This window comes from Rissa tridactyla, chromosome 17 (assembly GCF_028500815.1).
Source record: "Rissa tridactyla isolate bRisTri1 chromosome 17, bRisTri1.patW.cur.20221130, whole genome shotgun sequence".
Classification (NCBI taxonomy): domain Eukaryota; kingdom Metazoa; phylum Chordata; class Aves; order Charadriiformes; family Laridae; genus Rissa; species Rissa tridactyla.
In genome coordinates this window covers 232,818-247,662 of record NC_071482.1, presented here as the reverse complement: position 1 = coordinate 247,662, position 14,845 = coordinate 232,818, and the positions used below count along the sequence as shown (strand labels likewise).

General features: G+C 59.1%; 5 protein-coding genes across 8 annotated transcripts in view; 2 read left to right on the top strand and 3 right to left on the bottom strand.

The window, feature by feature from the left end:
- Positions 1-93: 93 nt before the first annotated feature.
- TRAPPC4 (trafficking protein particle complex subunit 4) lies at positions 94-1,842 on the bottom strand. Its single transcript, XM_054222850.1, has 5 exons — positions 1,635-1,842; positions 1,380-1,554; positions 1,196-1,299; positions 986-1,112; positions 94-565 (listed from the first exon to the last, which is right to left on the bottom strand). The coding sequence occupies exons 1-5, from the start codon at positions 1,807-1,809 to the stop codon at positions 487-489; spliced, it is 660 nt and encodes a 219-aa protein (XP_054078825.1). The 5' UTR covers positions 1,810-1,842; the 3' UTR covers positions 94-486.
- On the top strand, positions 1,808-3,316 carry RPS25 (ribosomal protein S25). Its single transcript, XM_054223268.1, has 4 exons — positions 1,808-1,885; positions 2,084-2,179; positions 2,643-2,826; positions 3,222-3,316. Exons 1-4 carry the CDS (start codon positions 1,808-1,810, stop codon positions 3,314-3,316), a joined length of 453 nt encoding a protein of 150 aa, XP_054079243.1.
- Positions 3,317-4,368: 1,052 nt separating this feature from the next.
- CENATAC (centrosomal AT-AC splicing factor) lies at positions 4,369-7,753 on the bottom strand. Of its 2 annotated transcripts, XM_054222847.1 has the most exons (9): positions 7,422-7,752; positions 7,127-7,292; positions 6,987-7,049; positions 6,822-6,886; positions 6,346-6,448; positions 5,989-6,019; positions 5,502-5,588; positions 5,262-5,394; positions 4,369-4,803 (listed from the first exon to the last, which is right to left on the bottom strand). In XM_054222847.1, exons 1-9 carry the CDS (start codon positions 7,712-7,714, stop codon positions 4,758-4,760), a joined length of 987 nt encoding a protein of 328 aa, XP_054078822.1. In that variant the 5' UTR covers positions 7,715-7,752; the 3' UTR covers positions 4,369-4,757. The 2 variants fall into 2 exon arrangements, with proteins under 2 accessions (XP_054078822.1, XP_054078824.1); XM_054222849.1 differs by lacking the exon at positions 7,127-7,292 and having other exon boundaries at positions 6,822-7,049; positions 7,422-7,753.
- A 1,688-nt stretch (positions 7,754-9,441) lies between these two features.
- On the bottom strand, positions 9,442-12,638 carry FOXR1 (forkhead box R1). Its single transcript, XM_054223019.1, has 5 exons — positions 12,425-12,638; positions 11,576-11,603; positions 10,834-11,102; positions 10,251-10,483; positions 9,442-9,878 (listed from the first exon to the last, which is right to left on the bottom strand). The coding sequence occupies exons 1-5, from the start codon at positions 12,568-12,570 to the stop codon at positions 9,850-9,852; spliced, it is 705 nt and encodes a 234-aa protein (XP_054078994.1). The 5' UTR covers positions 12,571-12,638; the 3' UTR covers positions 9,442-9,849.
- The window catches only part of BCL9L (BCL9 like), a 69,721-nt gene continuing 67,513 nt past the window's right edge, over positions 12,638-14,845 (top strand). For all 3 annotated transcript variants that reach the window (XM_054222841.1, XM_054222840.1, XM_054222837.1), the window contains exon 1: positions 12,638-13,053. In XM_054222841.1, coding sequence (XP_054078816.1) covers positions 13,024-13,053 — 30 coding nt within the window. In that variant the 5' untranslated portion in view covers positions 12,638-13,023. The remainder of the gene's footprint in view (positions 13,054-14,845) is intronic.

Sequence of the window (14,845 nt, the reverse complement as noted above, 5' to 3'; positions counted from 1 at the left end):
GTGCGAGCAGAAGCCCCCGGACCCGCTATTTATCCTCTTGAGGTGCTACCGGCGCTAATCTGCCCTGCGGACAGAAAACAAGCAGCATCCGCCTCTTCGGGGAACATTTATTCCTTCTACACAGAAACCCCCTGCAGAACCATAAGTTAGAGCTATACAGGAAAAATACATATGTACAATTATGAGAGGAAAGAAAACAGTCGACTCCGGTAAGGCCACAGACCCGCACCTTGTTTGTCTTCACCCAAGGGCAGCGGAGCCGCAACAGCACAATGAGCCTCTGTGCCCGATGTAAACAGTAGCAACGAGTCTGTTTAAGGTAAATTTCACAACAAAGGGGACGAGACGGGATCCTGGGAGATAACGAAGCATAGTCTGGGGAAACGCAGTCTCTGCTGTGGAGGAGAGAGCTCCGGGAGAGGCCAGCTGGGGAGGAGAGGCCGTGTTCTTCAGGGAAAGGAGTCAGTGCAACAGGCGAGGCTCTCCCTATGATCCGGGTCCGAAGGGTCCCGCTTTCTCCGCCACCTCCAGAGCAAGTTTCAAGTTCTGGTCAAACAACTCGCATCTGAAACAGTCAGAAAAGCAGAAAAGGGATGGCTTTACCTACAGGACAGGCTAACGAAGACGGGATCTCCACATCCTTTGGCTCTGCATCCTTCAAGGAGAGATTCCGTAAGTCACATGGCAGCAACCAGACTGCTGTCAACCTTTGGCTTGGCCGTTAAGTGTGAGTAAAGCTGCTCGTGTGGGCTGCAGGGTTACGCTAGGACAGCAGGGATTGCACCAAGGAAGAGCACCTCCTGCTTCCCCAGGAGAGCGGCGCTGGAGAAAGCACAGGTCAGTGTCCCCTCCCTGCTGCGGTTGCTTCCCGCAGCCTCGGGGTCTGCTCTGCTACTTCACTGGAGGGCTGTGGGCATTTGCTACTGGGCAGGCAGAAAGTGAGGAGGGGTTGGGGCTGCGTTATTAAAACTGGGCTTTTCCTTACCTGATTGGCATCTCCAGGGAGTAGAAGGGATTCTTCAGAGCGAAGTCGGAGTAAATCTCATAGATCTTGCGGAGAAGGGAGTCTATCCCTGCCTGCCTCGGGTCAGCAAGAACCACGAATTTGATCCCTGGAGCCGCAACAACAGGAGCGTGAGGAAGGCCGAGCCCTCACAAAGCAGAGCGGCGCCGGGTGCCCGGGGCCGGAGGGTACCTGTCAGCGTCTGGAAGCAGTGCAGCTTGAAGGTGTCGGTCTCCAGCATCTCGATCCCGGAGCTCCCGACCTCGGGGGACAGCTGCGACCCGATGGCGAAGAGCCTGCGGGGAAAGGGCCCTCAGCGCCCCCAGCCACCCCTGCCTAGGCCACCCCCGTCCCCTCGCCTCCCGCCCCGCCTCACGAGTGGAACATGGAGGCCAGCATCAGCTTCTCGTTGGAGGACAGGCGGTGGCGGCCGAAGCGGATGGACACCGGGTAGTTGGCAGGGTTGGCCAGGAACTCCAGCACGTCCTTCCCGTCCGCCGTGAAGCGCCCGTTCACCTCGGCGCCGTTGATGGCCAGCACGGCGTGGCCCACTGCGGGGACAGCGAGAAGTCAGTCAGTCACTGTGTGTGTCTGTCAGTCGGCCCGGCCCGGCCCTCCCCGCTCGCCGCACCGCGGATGCCGTCGCGCTGCCCGAAGGCGACGACGACGCGCTCGTCGTGCGGGCGCAGGACGAGGTCGAGGGGGAAGCTGAAGGTCTTCTCGGTGTCGGCGCGGGGCGCGTAGTGGTCCAGCTGGTAGATGAGGCCGCCCGCCTTGTTCACCACGTAGACGCTGAAGATCGCCATGGCGCCGCCGGCCCGCCCCGCCCTGCCCCGGAAGTGGCGTCACGCCGTGCCCCGGAAGCCGCCCCCAGGCCACGGGGTTTCCTCGAGCCTCGCGCCAGGCGCTTCCTTTCTCGGCCGACATCTTGGGGGAGCAGCCGCCGCCGCAGCATGGTGAGCGCCGGGGCGGGCCGCGGGGCCGGGAGGGCGACCCCGAGGGCGGGGGAACCCCGGGGGGGGTGTACCCGCTCCCCGCCGCTGACCCTCCCGTCCTTCTCCCCTCCTTCCTCCCCCGCAGCCGCCCAAAGACGACAAGAAGAAGAAGGACGCGGGCAAGTCCACCAAAAAGGACAAGGACCCGGTCAACAAGTCCGGCGGTAAAGCCAAGAAGAAGGTAGGAGCGTGCCCGGCTGGCGGCAGGCCCCGATGCCGCTGTGGAAACCCGGGCGAGGGGGGGCACGGTGGGGCCGGGCACCCAGAGGGGGTTTGGGGGGGCCGCGGGGGCTCGCCGGGCCTTCCCCGTGTGCCAGGCCTGGGGAGCGGGCGGGTGGGTGCTCTTGGCGCTGCCGTGGTGTGCGTGTGGGGGGTCCCGTCGTGTTAGAGGGGCTTGCACTCCATCGGGCAGCGTGCTGCGTGTGAGGGTGTTAAATCCGACTAACAAGAGGCTTCTCCCCTTTTATTTGGGGATGCCGTAGGTATTACGTACAGCACGTGCATTTACAAAGATCACCTTGTGCGTCTCTAGCCCTTGAGCGTGTGATGCGATACAGAGATATTGAATGGTGCACATCTTTTGCTCGATCTTTTGTTACTGCTTAGAAGATGGCTTAGTGGGTTTTTTTCCTCTTTTCGAGTAGAAGTGGTCCAAGGGGAAAGTGAGAGACAAGTTAAACAACCTTGTTCTGTTCGACAAAGCCACCTATGACAAACTGTGCAAAGAAGTGCCCAACTACAAGCTCATCACACCTGCAGTTGTCTCCGAGAGACTGAAGATTCGAGGCTCCCTGGCGAGGGCCGCCCTCCAGGAGCTGCTCAGCAAAGGTAAGCGCTTGAAACTGTGGGAAAAACAGAAAGTTGCTTGGATTGGGTATTTTTTTCTTGTTGCTCACCACGATTTCCTGCTGCATCTGAAGTGCTCAAGTGGGTGTGGTTTTGACGAGCCACTGCCTTAGCCTGGGTTTCAGAAGTGCTCCAGTGTAAGGAGCAGAGGCTCTGCTGCATTCAGTGGCACTGCTGTACTAATGAAATGCTGCCCGAAGGACGGGTTGTGAAATAACCACTGCCAGACCTGAACAAAAGCCTTGTATAAGCGCATGTGGTGTTGGGTACCCTGGTGTTTCCTATCCTGCCTTGTCTAGTCTGCCACTTTAGAAGGCAGCGCAACATCCCCAGTGTCCTCCAGTATGCGCACACTCAAATAACTTCCTGTTTTGTAGGCTTGATCAAATTGGTGTCCAAGCACCGAGCCCAAGTGATCTACACCAGAAACACAAAAGGTGGAGATGCACCGGCCGCAGGGGAGGACGCGTAGGGAGGTGAGACGGTGGGGTCCGGGAAAGGGCCAGGTTGTGCTTTGTCAGGGGCCAGCAAAGGGCTACACGCTGTGTAAGGGGCACTGCCTCCGTGCTCTGGATGGGTGCCCTTTCTCCAAACGTTCAGAAGACATCGCTCGTGCTCCGGGCAACTTCCTGGGTGACGGAAATGTTGGCTCTCCAGAATTTAAGAGCAATTTGTGATTTTGTCCGTGTTGCCCATTGGATGAGGAAAGCCGTGTGTGCTCTCCCCTCTCTCTGGGCTGCAGGGTCCCTGGGCACGTGTCCCCTGCTGTCGGAGGGTACCGTGTCCAAGCATTCTTGTTGGAGCAAAGCTTTCAGAGCGTTCGCTTTGTGCTGCCTTGCTTTGACCCGTTTGTCTGATTTGGGACTTCTTGCTTTGCAGGTTCTCCAGTGACCTCATCAGCAACGTGTCATATGTAGATGCACACAATAAAATTATTGAAATAATTTTTCTTGCCTTTTCAAGAACGTGTACGTTTCATTATTGACGCGTTATGGACAGTGGATTCTGGTGCAGGTCACGGCTGTCTTCCTCTACCAGCCAGTTTTTGCTATACCATCTTACGAGTATACTGTATTGCAGAAAGAGGAGGAACTTTTGCATCACCTGCAGCAGCCAGTGATGTTAAACTATACTCAGTTATAATAGGAGGAAAATTGAAGGCTGGAAGGTGCTCGTGGGATATTTTCATTATTTATTTAAGCAAGCCGTGCCCACAGATCCCTGTGTGTACAAGGCAACAGCGTCTGTCAGGTCGGTGTGTAGTGGGCAAGTGCAGACAAGCAGCTCTTAAAAAAAGCTATAAGTATTTTATTTAAATTAAAGGTAAGAACCGGCCACAGCAACGGTCTTTGAGGCCTCCTTTCTTTTACTGAGGACGAATGAGTTGTCCTTTAGGTGAGGCAGAATGAACAAAAGTAGTATAAATTGGAATGAAAGCATCAGCTGCCTCTCATCGGTTGCCCCCAGAGTGGTCCCTGCATCCAAAAGGAGTTTCGGTTGGTCTACTGTACTAACACAGGTAACTTTACACGGAAAAAAGAAAAAGGTTTATTTCTCAAAAGTTTATTTCTTCAATGGACGTCATGTTACATGTCAGCGTAGGACATGTCAGCACGTGCCGTATAAGGCTGGCTTCTTGCTGGCTTGTGGAGCTTAAGGCTTTGGAAATCAGTGCCCTAACGTGCACCGGGTCGGGTGCAGGGGGTGGATCTGCCACCAGAACCCCGCAGTAGCTTTCCCTGACGGTGCTGCCGTCACCCTGCCTTCCAGGGCATCGAACGCGTCGAGGTGTGTGTGTTAAATAACAGCGTGAAACTTGGCGGCGGCGGCAGCAGCACTGACGCAGCTGCAGCTACCTATAGTCCACCTTTCACAACAGCCAGAGCTTGGTCTCCTTGGTCCTCCTCTTCTGATCACCTTTTTTTCTTCTTTTCCCCCGATTCAGTTCTAAACTGATGCCTGAGAGAGAGCATAGGAGTCAGAATGCAGCAGCCTTTAGAGAGAGGTAATGAACACTGCCTCATCTGACAAGTAAGACGGTGCCACGCGTAGTGTTTCAGAACAGAAGCTCACGCAGTGGTTTTTCCCCGTTGGTGAGCGGCACCAGTCTCAGGCAGCTGACACGGATTCCCCGCGTGTTACGAGGCACCCGCGGGCCAAGCGTGCGTATGTGCCAGGGCGGGGGTTGGAAAGGGGAGCCCGGCTCAGCGAGGCGGACACTGGTGTGCGCAGCCCCTCGCGAGTCACACACGCTGCTCCGGGACAAGAGCGACGCTCTGGCTGGGCCGGGCACTGCCCGGCACAGCTCCTTCAGGCAGCAAGATGTCTCCTCACGCTGCTGCCCCAAAGCCCGCTCCATGGGGAGCTCGACGGGGAGGACCCTCTGCCGTCACCAGTCCCTGCTGCCGGAGGCTTACCTGGACTGCCACCTCCTGCCGTGATTCCAGACCCGCCCGAAGGAAGGCAGCCAGCTCTCGCCCGTCTGAGAGGTATGGTCAAAGTTGGCGCCAACACGCTCTGCTGGCAGCTTTTTCAGCTTCTGCTTCTCCTCTAGAAAAATATTTTGTTCAGCAAAAGTTTTTCAGTCGGATTACTTCTGGTTCTTTAGCGTGGTAAAGTGAACATAAGGTTAACCCCAATGTGTACAGCCCGCTCACTTTGTTTGAGAAATTCCTCATACGAAGGTCCAATTTGTTGTTTACTTCCATCCTCCTCTTCCTCCATTAGCCACGGAGGTTTTGCTCCTAGAAGTCACGGGGAAATGTATTTACCCGCTGAAGTTATCTGAAGCTCGACAGGGAAAAGCATCCCCTCTTCCCCCGTCCCTGCAGCTCGCCCTGCCGAAGCGGCGACAGAAAAGTAAACTCTGGGCTTTGTAGGAAAAAACTGGGTTGCCTTGGTTAAAGCCGTGGCGGATCACACCACAAACCACACACGCTGCACACAGCAGCGCCCACAGAGTTTTCGTAATATAGATGTGCTTTTTTTTCTCCTCTATTATGTCAAATATTATCAAAAGAGTGGGCACCTCCTGGTTATCCTGTAACTGCTTCAGAACTGCCTTACGTTACCCCCCTTCCATTTACAAGCCAGGAGTTTTCGGTCGGGGAGCAAACAAGTGAGCCATGAAGCCGGCGTGATTACCTGTGTGCACGTTTCCTTTCCCTTCCGTTTCCTGTTAAGAGACATAAAACACTTGGGAGAAACCGATGCTTTTAAGAGGATCTTTACACAGAACGGTGTGTGTGCTGGTACAGAAAGAAGAGGGAGGCTCTTCTCTACTTTCTTTTTGGAGCATTTATTTTTCAGGCTGTGTAAAGAATGCTTCATAACAAGAAGTTAACACCAGACGACTGAAACTCTCAGCCAGGTGGTCGCCTGAATCTGCAAAGCTGCCTTTTTCGGCGCTGGAGGCAGCAAGCCCTTGTTTTGCGCTGGAAGACGTGCTGCCTGTTACCCGCAGTCACGTTTAAGTCCCGCGCGTTAGCGAGTCACCCCTACCTGGTGGCCAATGAAGGTCAAAGCCTGGCCTGATTCCATCCAGCTGAAGTCAGGTCCCGTCTGCGTCCCGCTGGGGCCAGGCTGCTCCGCATCGCGGGGGTTCCTGGAACAGAGAGGGGACAGCGCAGCCCCAGAGGTGAGTAGCGGCCGGAGCCGGGCGGGCAGCGATTGTCCGGAGGTTGCTGGAGTTTGTGTGTGGAGCTTTGCAGTAAGAAGGAAAGGGAGAAACGTTCTTGGGCTACGACTGTTAAACGCTCGCGTGTTATTGCTGCGCTGGCTCTTTCTGGCTGTCAGGGCTCACCTCCGAACGCGCAGCAGTGATCGTTCTGGGGCGGGGGTGCTTACTGGAGTCCGGATAAAAGTTTGTGAAGGATCTGAGCGAGTGCCAGACCCCGGTGATGGCAGCGTTGGCTGCGGCAGCAGCACAGAGAGTGGCTGCGGCTCGGTCTGGGAACGGGAGGGAAAACGGTTCTCACCTTCCCGGTGGTGCTGGGGGGCTGCCAACGGGAGGTCCCGCGCCGGGCTCCGGCTCCGCTTGCAGCTGATCCAGGGAAAAGCAGCGGTACCTCTGGTCCCCAGCAGAGCCCCCCCTCCGCCCGGTGCCGGTCCCGGTCCCGGGGGGCAGGGCCGGGCTCACCCACCTGCAGCGCGTCCCGCACCGTCTCCCGCTGCCTGCGCTCGGCCTCCCGGATGCCGGCCGCCATCTGCGGGGAGAGCGGGGCGGTGGGGCCGGGCCGGGCCGCGGCGGGCCGGGCCCGGGGCGGGGCGGGCCGGGGGGTACCTGCTGGATGCGCTCCTCCTCCCGCCGCCGGTGCTCGGCCAGCGCCCGCTCCAGCCCCCGGGCGAACCGCTCGTACTCCTCGGCCGGCACCAGCACCCGCTCCCGCAGCGCCGCCTCCGCCCGCTGCTCCCGCCAGAACCGCGCCGCCTCCCGCCGGTGCTCGGGCCTGCGGGGCACGCGTCAGCGGACGCCGCTCGCCCGGCGGCCCGCCCGGCCGGCCCCCGCTGGCCCCGCCCGCCGCCGCCACCCCCCCCCCCACCCCCGCCCCGGCGGCCCCCGGCCGCCCGCCACGCACCCGGCCAGGTGCCGGAGGAGGCCGGCCTGCGGCAGGGCCATCCCGCCGCTCCGCCCGTCCCGCCGCACGCCGCGGCCGCACACCAGGCACCAGACGCGCCGGCCGTGCTCCGCCGGGTCGTAGGGCCGCAGGGCCGCCTCCCCCCCCGCCGCCGCCGCCGCCCGCGCCGCCGCCACCGCCTCCTGCAGCTGCGCCAGCGCCTCCTGCAGCCGCCGCCGGTGCCCGGCGCTGTAGAGGTGCCGGCGGCCCGCGAAGGAGGAGCGGCGGCAGAGCTCGCAGTAGTGCACCGCCATGGCGGCCCCGCGGGCCCCGGGCGCAGGCGCGGCGGCAGCGCCGGCCCCTCCCGGGCAGGGCCCCGGGGAGGGCGGGAGCGCGGGGGCCGGGGCGGGTGGCCGGGGACCCGCGCCCGTGTGACGGCGGGCGGGGGCTTCTCGGTGCCGGGCGGGGACGAGCCTGTGGCGTGCGTCACCCCGGGCCCGGCTGAGGCGTTTCACTCGGTTCCGGACCCTTTTCAGTTGCTGCGGGCCTGGGCCGGGGCGTCCCCCGCACAAACCCGGGCTGGGCGGAGCGCGGACTGGGGGCAGCCCTGCCGACAAGGGCTTGCGGGTGCGGGGGTGAGAAGCTCGGCGCACCCCCGCAGCGTGCGCTGGCAGCCCGGAACCCCCCGCAGCCTGGGCAGGGGGGCGAGGGGGGGGGGCCCCCCTCTTTGAAACTGAAAGATTGAGATGAGACCCGAGGAGGAAATTCTTGGCCGTGAGGGCGGTGAGCCCCTGGCCCGGGTTGCCCAGAGCAGCTGTGGCTGCCCCATCCCTGGAGGGGTTCAAGGCCAGGTTGGATGGGGCTTGGAGCAACCTGGGCTGGTGAGAGGTGTCCCTGCCCAGGGCAGGGGGTGGCACGGGGTGGGCTTTCGGGTCCCTTCCGACCCAAACCATTCAGTGATGGTTACGAACGCTCTCTGGAGATGCGTCGTACATCCCCAGAACGTGCTGACACACCACCACCTGCCTTTTCGCCAGTCTGTCTGGTAGCCTTGGTCTGACACCTTCGTTTTCCTGCCCATCCATAGCTCTGCCAAAACCCATTTTTGTGTTTGGGGTTTTTTTTGCATTCAGGCGGAGCAGAGGGTGCTCGTGGCCCAGCCTGATGCGACTGAAGGAGAGCACCTGAACTGCAGCGCCCAGGTTATCTCCCTGCCGCCATCCAGCGCAGCCAGGCCGCCAAAGACCGTTGGCCGTGGATCAGGTCGCACTCAGGCAGACAGAAGGACAGACAGCCTGTGCCGCCCTGCGTGGGGCTGACAGCCATCCTCTCCCTCCCTCCGGCTTGTGCCGTGGCTCGCGTGGTGTTAGTGCCCGGCCAAGCAGACCCGCCCTGTCCCAGTACCTGCGCTTAGACCTGAGCCTGGGCATCGGTTCACTTTTAACATGTCTGTTTTTATGCTCCAGTGTGAAAGGAGCTGATCCGCGGGGTGCCCCAGCCAGCCCTGCCGAGCGTGTCCGGCCGGGTCGTCCCCCGGCACCTTCGCCCTGTGGGTCAGGTCTGGGTACAGCCCCGCAGTGGGCTCCAGAGCTCGTGTCATGGCTCTGTGCTGTTTGTCCCTGTGACGGGCGCCCCGGCTCCTGCTTCTCATCATGGACGTAACCGGACCCACCACGCTGCTACTCCAGCAACTGCCGCAGCAGCCAGGACGAAAGTGTGACAAATCTGCTCTTCTCGAACACTAGACACCTGGTACCTGCCTGCATTCTGGCCTGGGGACCTGATTTTCCTGCCTCTTGCTGGAGAAGCGGGTAAGCGAACAGCACAGCAGCAAGCCCCGACTGGCTGGTTTTTCCCTTCGTTGCCTCCCTGAGATCACGCTCTCCCTCCTCGCACTCTGCAGCACTCGCTGATTTCTGCCGCGGGAGCGTTGCAGAGGTTCCGCGCGCTCTGCAAAGCAGCCGGCCCAGCAGCTCTGTGGATCCCGCGCCTGCTGGTGTTACAGCAGCCTGGGATAACCTCTGCGTGGCGGGGGCTCCTCTCACTCTGCCGGCTCACGCCGCCTCTGCTCAGCCCCTGACCTCGGGCTGGGACCCTCGGTTAGGGAACAGCCCGACCTTCTCCTGCAGCTTAGTCCTCCCCACCGCAAGAACGTTGCGCAGGGCAACAGCTTGGGTGGAGGACTTGGTGTTGAAGTCGTAGCGGGTGCCACATGCCAAAACGGCTCCGCAACTTCAGATGCGTGCAGCTGCAGAGAAAACTTGCCTTTCTGAAGGAAATGAGACTGGTCATCTTTCTCCTCCCCCCCTTCTGAGTTTGAGCCCTTACGTCACGATGCCCATAATTTCCACGTGCAGTTCGTGGGAAGCTACCTGCGGCAGCACCCGAGAAAACAAGCCTGGTTTGAAAAGACATGGCACGTGTTTCAGGAGCAGGGAGCCAGAAGGAATCATAGGCCCAACAGAGATCCCACGAGATCTGCAAAAGATATGGAGAGAGAAGTTGCAACAGTTAATTGGGCTGTAACAACAGCTCGGGCACTGATGCTACGGCCTTGGTTCCTACCCACGTTAAGCTGAGAGGTATCGCATTGCTGAGCAACGCGAGAGTGAGGTGGGGGCTCTGATTTAACGCAGTCTGGTGTTTCTCCCGCTGAGTTGGTTTCATTACAGAAGGGTCCTTGGCTGGTCTGGTGGCCCAGCCCTGCTTGTGGGGGTATCACTACAGGGGTCCCTGCGCGTCTGGTAGCGTTTCCCAGACCCCAGTGTTCGGGTGCTCACCTGTAACCCTCCCACCACAGCCTGACGACTCCCTCTGCTTTTTGCGGGGCGCCTGCCCGCTGACACCTACCTGGGTCGCTCCTGCTGTGGCGCGGCAGGTTGAGAGCCTCTTCGGGCAGAGCCTGGGCTTCCTCCTGGAACGTCCTGCGTCCTTCTGGGGTCAGTTTCCACAGGCAGGACTTGCGGTTTCCCTCTCCAAACGCAAAGCCAGTGCTTTTCTCAAAGCAGCTGCTGAAGCACGGGTCGTGCCGGATCGTGCTTTTCCAGCCCTCTGGGGCCGTTTTGAAAAATGGGAAGTGCTGCCTGTGGAGAGAAAAGATCGTCCCGAGCTGAAGCAATCGGAGGCTGTGATAGGTAACAGAATACAGCGTGTCCGAGCGAGGGAAGGAGGAGAAGGTCCTCCCTGACCCCTGTGGTGTAAGGACGGTAAGACAAAACTAAACTGCCGGCTCTGGAGGCTCCTGTGTTTGGCTGTTGACAAAGAGGGGAAGCAGTTTTCTCAGCGGCGTCTGGAGCCGAAGGCAGAGCTAAGACCAGAACGCAAGCCCCGGCTGCCACCTCCCTGCTCCCCGGAAGGAGGTCAGGGACCCCTGTACCCCTCGTCGTCCCTCTTCCCCTCACTCTGCGCGCGGAGCCGGGGGGAGAGTGGGTACCGTGTGAAGTGGTAGATCTGCTGTACGGTCAGGCTGCCACTTGCGCTGTTGCCCAGGGCGAGGGTGATGAGGATGCAGTAATTCAGGGGGGGACGGGGCCAGCCTCCCTTGATTTTGGGGGTCGTCCGCCTGGAGCGCTTGAGCTTCACGCTCTGAGCTCTGAGGACCACAGATTTCCAAGGCATTGGCATCGCCTGTTGTTCGGGAGTTTCCGGCATCTCCTGAGGAACTGGGATGTCCACGCGTGAGGCCTCTTCCTCCTCAGTAAGCTGGGGAGAGGAAGGAGAAAAAGGAGGTGGATGTGTCAGGAAAAGCTGCTTTGTTCTGGGGGAGGGTGGGTCTGGCAGAGAGCATACAGAAAGTTTGCAGACTTTAAATTTCAGCCTCCTGCCCTGCGCTTTGTACTCAGCCTGTTCGTCAGTCGGGCTCCATGCACTGACCGACCCCTGCTGAAACGGGAGGCAACCGCTTGCGGAGCCGCTGAGCCAGCTCGTTTGTTCCTGCGGGATCGTTAGGCGCGAACGGTGCTTCGGACTGCCCAAGCAGTTCCCTTTTTTGTACCTTTCCAGCCTGGCTGGAGGCTGGCAGCAGGTCCTCCTCGGAGCAGTCCGGCTTGGCGTTGCCCCAGGAAGTGTTCGGAGAGGAGGTTTCCGTGGCACCCGTGACCACTGGGCTGTGGGATCCGGCCGGGGCTGTGCCGGAGCTCCCGGGGATGGGGCAGACCAGGCTGGGCTTCACCCACATCCACAGGTGGGGCTGACCGCCAGCTCCTAAGGAGAAGGAGAAACACCACTCCCCTGGTCTTACCCGAGGACCCTTTCTGGACCCTGCTGTCCAGAGGCAGCCTGGGGAAGCTCGAACGCGACGCAAACCCCAAGGCAAAGGTCCGCACTTGCCTTCTCATCCCTCTAAACAGTGTCTTTTTCCTGTTTCGCATACAGCGTGCGTGTCTGCCTGTTCTGGCACCGCTGTGGCCAGCCCGAACAACGGTGCTCAGCCCTGAAATTGTACTTTCTCTTTCCCCTGGAAAGCCAGAAGAGCGTAAGTGACTCCCTCCAGTGCTCCTTTCCCACCTTTGTCTACCCAAAAGGTTGCATTCGGAGGGAAGCGTGTCTGCAGGCACAGCTACGTCATTGTGTCCTTGTCCTTGAGAGACGGGCTTCAACTTCTTCTAAGTAAGCTTAGAAAAATTCCAGTCCAGAGGTTCTGGCTGGGCAGGGAAAAGCCCCTCTCCCGGCCGTTCCTGAAGCACCGCCGGCCTCTGAGGTGGTACCAGGTCCCAACCTTACCCCCGGCATCTGGCACCCGTGCGCCGGGGCTCAGCTGGGCACGGCGCGGGGTCTGGCCGGGAGCTGGCGGAGGGGGGAGCCCGGGGACGCCATGGGGAGCCTTTTTGTGTTGGCGTCGTTTGCTGTAAGCTGCAGACTGGCTTCATACCTAATTGCAGACACTTCTAATTTGATCTGATCACGTTTAAAAACAAAGAAAATGAGCTTTCTGTTACCTTCTAGACTGGAACTTACTATTTACCAGGCTCTACAATTTTCACCTGCATTTTAGAGATGGGAATCTTTTTAAAAGGAAGCCAGACCAATCCGTCCCCTTCAGGCCCTTACCTTTCAGAGACCTTTCAGCAGTGACGGTGAGTTTGAGCTCCTCTGCCATGTCCCAGTCCTCCAGGCCATTTTTTAAATGCAGGCTTTCCCAAAACGGCTTGTTTTGAAAACTCAAGTGCATTTTCTTTGCGTGGCGAAGCAATCTCCAGGTGCTGAGCGCAGCGGGATCTGCGGGGGCGGCACAAAGAATCCCAGGGGCTTGAAGGGCTCTGTGTGCTGAGAGACGTGATTTCGTATTTTTTTTTTAAAAGAGGGTATCGCACAGGTGGGTGAAAGGCTGGTCTCTGTTTCATACTTCTAAATACCTGTTAAAGCCCCTTCCAGTGAGTAAACGGTCCATATTGGTGGGGTCAGCGAGCTGACTGAGAATAAGATAGGTGGCAGCACACAGGCTCTGTTTTCTGCCCGTTTACTTTGCTAGAGCCTTACTAAATGAGCCATTCCCGCGTTCCTTAGACTAACAACTTATTTTTTTCCCGCTTCTGATAAAATCACAGCGTTACCTACGCTCTGCGGTGGACTTGCCCAACCTGCGAGCCCAAACGCCTCCGGAAGTAGGACGGATCTCTGAGGGATGCAGAGAGCGCTCGGGATGCGTTTGCAGGTACCGGGGAGCTCCCTGGACGCGGAGGGTTTTAAGACTGGAAACTGCTTTAGCTCAGCCCAGGCAAAACAGCGAGGGGGTGCCAGGCTGCGGGGAACGGAGCCGGGTTGGGCAGACACCGGACGTGCTTTGGCAGCGTGTGTCTCAGAAACTGTTTGTGCAGCTTGGAGCCGCAACCTGACTTCTGCGCCTCCCGGAACTGGTTTTGTTTCTTCGACTGTATCATAGAATCATAGGGCTGGAAGGGCCCTCTGGAGATCATCTCCTCCACCCCCTGCCAGGGCAGGGTCACCCAGAGAGGGTGGCACAGGCGGGTTGGGGATGTCTCCAGAGACAGAGACTCCCCCACCTCTCTGGGCAGCCTGTGCCAGGGCTCTGCCACCCTCAAAGAAGTTCCTCCTCGTGTTTAGGTGGAGCTTCCCATGGTCAAGTCTGCGCCCGTTACCTCTTGTCCTGTCCCCGGGCACCACTGAGAAGAGCCTGGCCCCATCCTCCTGACACCCCCCCTTTAAGTGTTTATAAGTGTTGATAAGGTCCCCCCTCAGCCGTCTTTTTTCCAGACTGAAGAGACCCAAATCCCTCAGCCTTTCTTCATCAGAGAGGTGTTCCATCGCCTCAGCATCTTGGTAGCCCTTTGCTGTCCCCTCTCCAGCAGTTCCTTGTCCCTCTTGACCTGGGCAGCCCAGAACTGGACCCAGCACTCCAGGTGCGGCCTCACCAGGGCAGAGCAGAGGGGGAGGATGACCTCCCTCCACCTGCTGGCCACGCTCTTCTTGATGCTCCCCAGGATGCCATTGGCCTTCTTGGCCACGCGGGCACATTGCTGGCTCATCCTGTTGTCCACCAACAGGTTTTGTTTCTTCGACTGTATCTTTCATACATGGCCCCGGCCTAATCTGCGCCAGGTATTTCGAATGAAGCCACGTGGTTTGTGCTATTGCGGGGGCTGCAGTACACCCTCCCCCTGTGCACCCACTCCCCACTCCTCTTCTGGTCGGGGGGCAGGGGAGGTGGGTGGCACGGCTGGAAACGGAGCGGCCTCAAATCAAAATCCAAGCCCTGGCTTAGCACCAGCGGACAATCAGGTTCCAGACTCTCTACGTATGTTGACCACGTTGTAGGAGGACACAGGTTGTGCTCGTAGCGGAGGGGTACGTCGGGGACCTGGTGGCAGTCTGTCGCAGGGAGATGGACAGAAAGAGGCCAGTTTTGGCAATTGCTGGCAAAGAGTGCGCCACGACGTTAGCGTCGTGATGTTGGGAGAGTCTCAGCTGAAAAGTGAATTCCCTGCCCCCTTGCACCAAAGGTCTGGCTTCCAGCGATGTAGGTTTTCTTCTGCGTGATGAAAGGAAATGCTTCTCCCCGCCGCAGGCGTGCTCTGCAGTGCTGCGGGCCAAATGTTCCTCCACTGCTTGCTGCCGCTGTTCTCACCCTTGCGTATCCGCATTTTTTGAGACGGGCTGTTGAAAAATAAGCCAGACACCGAACGCAGCTTCTCTTGAAAAGGTAACTTTGAAAGGGCAGAGAAGGACCCGGCATGCTCAGTTTTGCCTCTTGGATACAAGCAGGACGGTAGTTTGTACCGTATGCACTTGCTGGGCATTTCACAACTGTCAAGCCAGTATGGCTTGGCTTTCGCTACACGCAAAAGACTACAGTCGCCTTTCCCACCCCTGTGTGACAAAGTTCAGTCGTTAGCGGAGCCGATGTGCTCCCCGTCGGGTTCCTCAGGTGTGCGCAGGACCTGCTCGTTGGCTGCTTTCCTCAAAAACGTCGGCGCGCGCCCCAGCCA